Source organism: Gracilinanus agilis, chromosome 2 (genome assembly GCF_016433145.1).
Source record: "Gracilinanus agilis isolate LMUSP501 chromosome 2, AgileGrace, whole genome shotgun sequence".
NCBI classification, from domain to species: Eukaryota; Metazoa; Chordata; class Mammalia; order Didelphimorphia; family Didelphidae; genus Gracilinanus; species Gracilinanus agilis.
Genome location: NC_058131.1, coordinates 446003252 through 446013720, shown reverse-complemented (window position 1 = coordinate 446013720; position 10469 = coordinate 446003252). Strand labels below are relative to the sequence as shown.

Sequence of the window (10469 nt, the reverse complement as noted above, 5' to 3'; positions counted from 1 at the left end):
CAGGACTTGTGCCCCATAGATCCCATAGTGAGGGATGCAGTTAGTAAACTGTCAAACTTTAAGTAAATATAAACTATTGGAACAATAATTATTAAAATATCTACAACTATGGGGCTGAGATTCTATCAAGAACTAGCCTTAAGTGCTCCCTTTTCTTCCTAATCCTTCAGACTTGCTTTCTTTTTAATTTAATGTAAAGGGTACTTTAAAAAATAAGAGTTCTATTTTTCCTCTTTCATGGTTTCTTACTACTTCCTGCCCCTGTAATATTTTGTTGTATTTTTTTACCCCAATTACTTAAAGAACAAATTTTTAACATTTGTTTTCTGACATTTTGCAATCCAAATTCTCTTCCTCCTTTCCCAGACAAGTAATCTGATATAGGTTATACATGTACTATCATGCAATACATATTTTCATATTTGTCTTGTGAAAGAAGACACAATATTGCCAATTTTTGATAAAAAATACTTTCATGCTAATGGATTATCTTTAACTGTTGTAGTTTAACAGTGACATCTTTTAACCACCAAAAATCTGACCACTGAAATACACAAAAAGATATTAACTCCTAAAAAACATACAATATGATAATTCTCATTATAAAATAGAGGAATAAAGCCTACATTAGCTTATTAGAACTATGAAATTTTCAGCATAGGCTTTTGTAAAATGACTTTAATTTTAAGTGGTAATCTGGCTGGGCATTATAAACATGCTATCAATATAAATCAGTATTTTATTTGATTTCATCTGTTTCATGAACATTTTCTAAACTTATTTTCTCTAGACTTAAGAATGAACCAAACTAATATTATGAGCTAATTGATATTTTCAATTAATAAGTATAGATTTAAGTCAAGTAAATGTCATATTTAACACAAATATAAATTATGGTTTAAAATTGGGAATAACAAATATTTTAGCTGAAATACTATGAAAGTACAATGCTAAGGTTACATAAGAGAAAATCCAAGTATATATATATACATTTGTTTTTGAAAACTAATAACATTAACATGTATAAAATTTTATTTCTTCTTTTGCTAATAATATTATTGGGATACTTGATATGAAACAAAGAATCCTAAATATAAATTAAATTCTTTGGATTAGTATCTCCCAAACCTCTGGGTTTACAGACAGTCTATAATCCTGAGTGCCAGATCTAGTTAGTTTTTCTCTTTGGCTTATTGCCTCTACCTAGAGTACTCCTAGGAGATTTTCAGATTATTATTATGGAATAGCTTGTATTATTTTTCCCCAAAATATAGGCAACAGGATCTCCACACAAGCAATCCTTCCCATTGGGCCTGCACTGTGTAAACAACTCAGTATAATACCATTTGTCAACTCATGATGGTACCCAAGCTGCAGGGGCCAGGTTGGCGTTTGTCCTTCTCTAAGAAGCATTCTGCTGATGAAATCTCTCTTTAGGAGGCTGGTGGTCCAGAGCACTGCTTTTGGGAATCATTGAATTTAGTATTATTCTAGGCAAATGCCCAAGGCTGGGAAAGTCAGTTCTATGGATGTCTTTCATCTTGGGCTCCAAGGAGGTATTTGTTGTTTACCTCTATATCAATGTTGCCATACCTCAGGCAAGTAAGGTCTCTGTTTTGGAATTCTTAACTGTGCTCAGAAAACAGAAAAGAGGAAGGCAAATAGGAATTTGTAGTCTCCCCTTTCAGCCACCTGGTCAAGCACATTCAGCTTGCCATCTGATGCTTTTCTTATTAGTCACCATTAGCTTAATTGCTGGGGGTGGGAGGGCATGGGGTTGGTGGGGAGAAATCTTAAGATACAAGGAAAAAAGTGGGAAAAAATGAGAATAGCCCACTCTAGCCTGTGAAAAGATTGTGAGAGTCCCTCCACATGATGTTTAGCTGTCAGTCACCTTGGAGACAGTTTCATTCACTGGGAACCTGAGTAGTTCCATGTATTCTTTCAGCACATATGCCTTCCTTTCATGGGGTGGGGTCTCTCAGATGCCTCCAAACACGGGTTAATATTGTATAATCATTATTTCAACTAAGTTAAAAAATGTGTAAACTAAAAGCTTATGGTAGCAATGAATCACATCTGAAGATAATAATCAGAAAACATTTTTTAAAAATGTATATGTTAACATATTAAAGGAAAACCTTTAGATGGAAGTTTATTTTGTTTCCCGATAAAATTTATTATTTAAGCTCATTTGGCACTGCCATTTAATACATGTGTGATCTTGAACAAGTCACTTCTCTAGTATTGTTTCCTCATCTGCAAAAAAATAAGGGGGTCTAGGTCCTTCAGGCCTAAACTTTATGATTTTGTGATACTGCTGAAATTTCTTCATGTGGCTAAATAATTACTCCAGTGAGTATTCTCCAGTTAGGTTCAAAATCCCCCCACCCCAAGGTTGCCAAAAGTAAAATTTTAAAAACGGGAATTTAAATTTTACAGCGCCAAAATTTTTTCCCTTTACTTCTAATCCAAGTAAAAAAGGTGTTTCGGATCCCTTTCCCCAAAGTAACACTTTGATCGCAAATTTGAGTATGGAGACTTCGATTTGTTAGCCATATACTTCTGAAAACAAAGTTTTCCCGAGGTCTTTACACTCGTACTCTCAAAAATGGAAGATGCTTTACAAGGAACTGCTCCATTCATTAATAATGTAGTTTTCCCAGGTTTCTCTTTAGTTCACTATCTCTTCCTGTAGCAATGACAAACTGTAAAAGTCATCCAGCAGCCAATAAAAAGGTAGAAGAGGGAAGTGCAAAGCTCCTCCCCAGAGTTCTTCCTCCTTTAGAGCCGAAAGTAGATAAAAACAGACACACACAAACTTCCTAGGAGTTTAAAGAGTAGGGGAAGTGGCGGTGGGTACAATAACGAAGCCGGGTACTAATAGTTGGAATCAGAGGCAAATAGGGAAGAAAAAGGGAGAGGACGAGGAAGAATATAAGCGATAACCAAGAGGAGCCTTGTAGGTAGGAAGGCAGTGAAGTGGCATTTTTCGTGACTGCAGGTAAAAGGAGACATCAAGTAGTTGGGATTTGGGCTGGTGTCAGCTGGGTGGGAAAGTGGGGAGGAGAAACAAAGCCAGGGAAGAATGAGACCTGGGGGCTTCCCCCCAATATGCATCCTGCCTCTCTAGCACTTTGTGTGCGGGGCTTGGCTGGGGGTGGGGAGGCTGCCCTCACCGCTGGCTGCGGTTGAGCGTCAGCGCCCCATTGTGAGCGAGGAGGGGGAGGAGGAGGGGAAGGGAAAGAGGAGAGGGAGGAGGAGGAGGAGAGGGAGGAAGAGAAGGAAGAGGGGGAGGAGGAGGAAGAAGAGAAGGAGGAGACTCCGGAGGAGGAGACGCGGACGTGGGGGAGGGAGGGAGGGAGACTAGAAGAGGATCCGCGGAAGGGACGGCTCGCTCACTCATTCACTCACTGAATCACTCACTGGGGCCGCCGACGAAGCCGGAGCAGCTGTGGGAAGGAGCTCGTCAGTCACACAAAAGGGGCGCAAGATTTTGCCAACGCCCTCTGCTGCCGCTGGTCCAGGAGGGCCGGTCGTTCCCCACCTGACCGGCTTTTCCCCCCCCCCCCCCTCCAATTTTGTTAGGGAAGTGGGACGAGCGCGGGTGGCCGAGGATTCGGGCCAGCACGCGGGCGAGGGGAGATGCCGCTGCTTCACCGAAAGCCGTTTGTGAGGCAGAAGCCACCGGGGGACCTGCGGCCCGACGAGGAAGTTTTCTACTGTAAAGTTACCAACGAGATCTTCCGCCACTATGAGTAAGAGCCGGGACTGGGTGTTGGGGGGTGGGGGAGGGCAGTTTGGGGACACTTCTGGCGCCGCTCTTCCGTGTTTTTTTTTTTTTTTTTTTTTTTTTTCCAGCTCTTCTTAGCGCTCCTTTTGTCTCGACTTGCTCCTTCCCCACTCTGGGCATCTGGCGTGCGATGGAAAGGGACTGGTTTCACCGGAGCTCACGCTGCTGTCCTCAGTGACTCAGCCAGAGCCGGTTGGGGCAGCCCTGGCCCTGACTCGAAGAGAGGGCATGAAAGGAGCAGAGGCGGGGGAATCCCACGCCTAGTGACTGGCGGGTGCGCTGGGGGTGCCCCTCTGGGGTCGGCTCCCTGGGACTGCGCGGCGAAACCCCGCCACCCCCTCCCGATGCAGGCTGTGCTGTATGAACGCTGGTAGTTCCGGGATCCCGGCCGCAGCGGCTAGGGCTGCCCCGCTCTTGGGGGCAGTTGTAGGATGTTAGTCTTTTGGCCTGGGCGACGGAATCCCGCCCCCAGAGGCTGGAAGCCGCGGGTGGAGCGCCCTCGCTCTCCATGCTTTATTCTGGGATTTGACGTTGGTGCTGTCGGTTGGCGGGTCCGCGCTGTGGGTGCGGAGAAGAGCCAGAAAAGGAAGGAAGTGAAAGTTGCAGGTTCTTATGGCTGGTTAGGCCGGTGTGTGTGGGTTGAATTCCTATTCTGCGGGCCACTGGGGAGGTAGACCCTCCTTAGGCTGCTGGCCTCGGGGGAGGCTTCAGAAACTAGGTAGGCCTAGGTAAGTTACCTACTCTTATTCCTCTATCTCCCCTCACCCCCATTTTCTTCCCCCAGGGAACAGGTATAAAAGAAACGAAATCGGGATGGGTTTCTAGGCAAGACTGAGGTGGAAAAGAACTCTTTTCTTCCCCCAACTTCTCCCCCCGAGGAGCATAGTTGATTCTAGTTGCCACTTTTTGATGCTTGTGGAGCAAAACAATAAGTTTTGATAAGAAGCTTGTGCCTTTTCTTCTGACAAATTTACAGCCCGAATTCAAATTACCTGCTTTTTTTTTTTTAAACTACAGTTCAATGCATTTCTAGTAAGAATCTAGCCACTTTTCTTCTTATCCATTACAAATGAAGCGAGTTGTGTTTGTGCGTGTTTTGGCCAAGACAATTAAGTAATGCGTGGTATAGCACTTATTGTGAAGTAGACTTCTCTATTGAGTTGGGTCTGTAAAAGTGGGAGTGGTTTAGAAGACTATACCCTTCCCCTCGAGGATATTGTAATATGTTGGGATTAGATTATTCCCAAATTACTCCTTTTCTTTGTGCATTTATTATGGAAGAAGTTTTTTGCTTGTTTTTTACACCCACAGAAACGGAAAATTAAAGATTTATTGCATCAAAAAAGTGCTAGTTTAAACTAATAATCAGTGGCTCTGAAAGGAATGATTTTTATCTGGTAACTCCAAAGTGAAATTAAATAAAATAATTGGCTGTTTTTTTTTTAAACCCTTGTACTTCGGTGTATTGTCTCATAGGTTGGTAAGGGTGGGCAATGGGGGTCAAGTGACTTGCCCAGGGTCACACAGCTGGGAAGTGGCTGAGGCCGGGTTTGAACCTAGGACCTCCTGTCTCTAGGCCTGACTCTCACTCCACTGAGCTACCCAGCTGCCCCTAATTGGCTGTTTTTGAATTGTGATAGTTTGACTTTGGTTGAGTCAAGATCATTTTCTTTCCTTTAGGGGAAAAGTACTATTTCTGTTTTAATTGTTGCAAACGGTATTCCAAAATTAACATCATTACATTTTGATGGCCCGTGAAATTAAGTTTTAGATTTTAAGTTAATACTAAAGAACTTGTGCCCATTTTTTATTGGTCGGGAATATTTTACGGTTCTTCAAATATATACTACTTTCTTATAAGATGAAAATTAGAGTCAGCCTTTATTTTTAGAAAAATACACTTAGAAGTAAATATGGAAGCATTTAGGATATTGATTTCTAAAAACTTCCTTAAATATTAAACCTTCACAATCAAAGCCATTTTTCTTTTGAACAAGTTTCTCCCGTTCTCTTCCCCTCTTCCTCTCCCCCTTCTCTTTTTTGAGGCTGGAACAATTAAGAAAAATACTGGATTTTGAGTCTTATGTTGGGCATGTAATTCAGTTAGGCAGATATAGCTATAATCAATTAATATTTGTGTAGAGTAGAATACAGAACAGTGTTATTGATACTTTGATAATGATTTAGTGTGTGAGCTTAAAATGGAACCATTTTTAATACATTAAGATTTTTTTTAAAATAGAGATAGGGATGCGACCAGTAATAATGGTGAACAGTCTCTGCCAATGTAGATGGGCACCTCCGCTGCAATTTGTAATTTTTGGGGTTGCCTAGCATACTGAGAAGTTAAGTGACTTGCAAAGTCTCAGCCATTGTGTGTCAGAAGTGAGCTCTTCCTGGCACCCATCAACTTTCTAGGCTCCCAGTTTTAAAACTTAGGTGTTATCCTTATTCTCTCTCATCTAATATATCTAATCAGTTGCCAAATTTTGCAACATTTCTATCTTTCAGAAGTCATCTCTTATCCTACCCTTTCTCTCCATGTACAGAGTACCTTAGTTCAGGCCTTTATCACCTCTCACCTAGATAATTACTTCAACCTTCTAACACTAAATCAGGAATTATTTGTTAGGTTACTTTCTTTGAGCCAGGAATTGTGCTAGGGAAAAAAATACAAAGAATATAACAATCCCTTTTTGCAGTGAGTTTACCTTCTAAGCAACAAGTTTTTATAAAAATACAAAAAGTATAAATATAAAGTAAATACAAATATCTACAGGATAGTTTGGACATTAGGGGAAAATCAGAAAAGTCTTAAAAAAGATGGTGCCAGAGCTTTATTTTAAAGGAAAAGAGACCTCCCTGCATCATCTCTCCATCCTTGTGTGTTTATGGTCAAGTACTTTTCCTTAACCATTTGATTTCCCTCCATAATCAACTCCACTGGCTTCTGAATTTTGCCTTTAGGATTAAATGTAAACTCCTGTTTTTAGTTTTTAAAGTCTTCTACAGTATGACCCCAACTTATCTTTCTAGTCTCATTAAATGTTATTCTCACTCTTGGACTTTGCAATCTAGCCAAAATGGTCTTTTTTTGTTTTCCCATATTATACTCTGTCCCAAATGCCTGGAATGGATTCCTTCAGCTCTTCCTCATAAGACTTTCTTTAGATGTAACTCATTCATCATCTTCAATTTTTCTGATACCTGATGCCCCCTCCAAATTGCTAGAGCCCTTCCTCCCAAACTTACCATGTGATTAACTTCTTAATAAATTTTATTTGTACACTTTGTATTTTTTATCATTTATACACATACATACAAATATATAAAATTAAACAATTCCTTTTCACAAGTTTACCTCCCAGTGGAGATTTGACACACACACACACACACAGAGTCCACTGGGACATAAACTTGTGAATGGGAATTGTTTAATTCTTTTCACTTTAATATCTGCCATTTAGCACAGGGCATGACACCTATAGTAGTTGTTTATTAAGTAGTTGTTGGTAATCCAGATCTAACTACTACTAGTTTATTACCTCTAGATTTCTGAATACTTTTTCATATCAAAAGGATAAAAACTTTAAGTTGGCAAGGGATATACTTACTGAAACATCTCCCTCATTTTACAGATGTCAGAAAATCCTGAGAGAATGACTTACTTTTGGTCATATAGCTTGTAAATAGCAGAGCCAGATTTTTTTTTTTCAAAGATCTCACCATTTACTTTGTGACTATCCTAATTTTACCCAACTTCCAAGATTAAAAAACAAAAAAACAAAAACCCCCCAGCAATTCACCAACAGAACACTTAATGTGATTTAAAAACAAACAAACCCAAAATACCTTACTTTCTGTCTCAGTAGGCAATTGGGGTTAAGTGACTTGCCCAGAGTCACACAGCAAGGAAGTATCTGAAGCTAGATTTGAACTCCAGGCCTGGCACTCCATCCACAGTGCCACCTAGCTGCCCCTTAATATGTGATGTTTATAGCTTTATTCTTAGACTTTTTTTTTACTTATAAGTCAGCAGCAGTTCCTCTTCACCTTCATTTTCTTTTGTGTGTTAAGTAAAGACTTTCACCTATTTTCTCAAATTTACTTATTCTTTAACAGTTTACCAAATTAAATGAGAATGCTGGGTATTTCCTAAACTTAAAAAGTCCTTAATACCATATTCATTTATTTCAGGGTTTTCAGTTTTCTCATGGAGAAAAAAAAATTAATTCAGCCATAACTCAACCTTATATTTTGCCCACCTGTTACTTCTACAACACAATCTTGGATAGTAAAATCTGGTGTATGTTGTCTTAATTTCTATTGCATGGGGAGGGAGAGATCATCAAGAAAATCTTTAACCATTATGTGGAAAGCCTTGAGAATCCATGCTTTCCCCTCAAGGTTCAATTATTATCTTTTATCCACTCCTCAATCCATTTAATTATCTGAACCAAATTACTCTCTAGTTCTTCTGGTACATTGCTGGGCAGCCGGTGTACTATTTCAGGCTTGTAGGAGGCCATGGCTTCTTCATAAAGAATTTGGAAAATTTCACACTGAACATTGTCCTGTAGTTTCTTTACACTGTATCCCCTCTTTTCAAGTCTTGTATATAATACAGAATTATCTGTTTGAAGCACAAAAACTATATGAAACCATCGTTCAGGGAAGAAGTCACAGCCATGGTAATCAACGATAACTCCACCACCTTTCATTTTATTTTCTAGCTCATCAACTACTCTGTCTTCATCCAAAATGGGACATTCATATTCTTCATCAAAGCCATCATATAGCTGTCCTTCTCTTGCTAAATCACCCACATTAACGTATTTCAGAATTGTTCTTGATGCAAGTTCTTTACCGAGTGTGGTCTTTCCAACCCCTGGTGTACCCGTGAGCAGGATGTTGGGCAGCCTCATGGTCGCGGTGGCGCCGGCTCCGCCCCGGACGCCTGCTCGCACTCCATGCGGGAGCAGCAGGCCAGAGCCAGATTTTTGATGCTAATATTCATCTGATTCTAAATTTAACATTTCTTTTCTCTGTCTCTTCTACTTTGTTTTTTCTTTAATTTTTTTTTTAACCTTCTGACTTAGGCTCAATACTAAGTTTTGCTTACAAGGCAGAAGAGTAGTAAGGGCTTAAGCAATTGGTGTTATGTGACTTGCCCAGGGTCACACATTTAGGAAGGGTTTGAGGCCAAATTTGAACACAGGACCTCCTATGTCCATGCCTGTTTTACAATCTATGTGCCACCTAGCTGTTCTATTTTTGCTTACGTAAAAAATATTTTTATAAATACACCCAATGTTATTGTACCATGCTGAATTTGAAAAAAAAAGTTCCATGTAATGATAGCTTTTGCATAGATTTGGAAAAACTTACCAAAAGGAAACTTCCTTTTTTTTTTCCTTTCACTCAGGTTCAGTGGTTTGTTTATATTGAAATGAGAAATAGTAAATTAAGGTATTTCAGAATTTATTGAAGGTTGATTCAAGACTTTCTTTTGAAAGGGAGGTAACTATGGTGTATGATAGATCTAGATCAAGACCATCTGGGTCTGGCTTCTGACACATAATGGCAGTATAACCTTGGGCAAGTCATTTAATCTCTGGTAATTCTTTTAAAATTGAATTGCAGGGAAGGTGCAGGCCTACATTGGTAGTAGAACTCTCAACTAATGAAATCAGGGGTCCATTTTCTATCTCTGAGGAAAAGATCAAGTACCTAATTGTTCATAATGGTATTTTTAATATATGTATGTAGCATATAATATATTTGATATATATGGTAGCATTGTAGTACAGTGGGAAGTTAGGGCACCTGGGTTCAGATTCCACCTTTATCATTAATCTGAAAGGAATTGGACTAGATAGGTTCTTAAATTTTTTTCCAGTTCTAGATCCATACGCTCTCATAACCTAGTATTTACTTACTGTGTAAGCCAGTTCTTCATTGTAGGAGGAAAACTGCTTAAGATTTTGCATATTTTTCAAGAAGCATATTTATCTTGACAATGTGGAGCTGTCCTTGAGTCAAGGAGACCAGAGATTGCAGTCTCATGTCTGTGAAATATTGGCTGTGTAGAACTTAGGCTAGTAGCTGAACCCCTTCTCTTGAGCAGCAGTCTTGAATTTTAGAGAAAGTGCAACTGTGTGTCAGTTTCTTAAATGGATGGAATCAGAGATTTAATTTAAAAAAAGGTTTTAAGTATTGTCATAGGTTGGGAGGTACTATTTTAAATTTATCTAGTTCAACCTTCTATTTAACTTCTTTGAAGTGTATGCTAGCAAACTTAATTGCTAACTCCTGTTAGACCTGCTTTAATAAACGTAGGTGACTCCTCTTTTAAACACGTTGAACATTAATTGTATGCAAATAAGTGCTTTTAAATGCTTGATTCTCTTAAATGGGTTAATTGTATCCCTCTTTAATTTTGTTCAAACTGGTTTAGCAACCTTCCATACCCATTCTTTTTGGTTGGAGTGGGAGCTATAAAGTTTAAGATGAGATGTCTGAATAATTAAGAATGCAATATTCAGGGGGCTACTGGGCGGCTCAGTGGATTGAGAGTCAGGCCCAGAGAGGGGAGACCCTGGGTTCAAATTTGGCCTGAGACACTTTTTAGCTGTGTGACCCTGGGCAAGTCACTTGATCCTCCATTGCCTAGCCC

General features: G+C 39.6%; 2 protein-coding genes across 2 annotated transcripts in view; one reads left to right on the top strand and one right to left on the bottom strand.

Moving 5' to 3' along the window:
- The first annotated feature begins 2796 nt into the window (after positions 1-2796).
- The window catches only part of BAZ1A (bromodomain adjacent to zinc finger domain 1A), a 150056-nt gene continuing 142383 nt past the window's right edge, over positions 2797-10469 (top strand). Inside the window, exons 1-2 of the mRNA XM_044664753.1 lie at positions 2797-3004; positions 3589-3758. Of these exons, the coding sequence (XP_044520688.1) occupies positions 3646-3758 (113 nt within the window). The 5' untranslated portion in view covers positions 2797-3004; positions 3589-3645. The remainder of the gene's footprint in view (positions 3005-3588; positions 3759-10469) is intronic.
- Positions 7968-8735, bottom strand: LOC123237681 (adenylate kinase isoenzyme 6-like). The gene has a single exon (XM_044664755.1). The coding sequence runs from the start codon at positions 8716-8718 to the stop codon at positions 8203-8205; it is 516 nt and encodes a 171-aa protein (XP_044520690.1). The 5' UTR covers positions 8719-8735; the 3' UTR covers positions 7968-8202.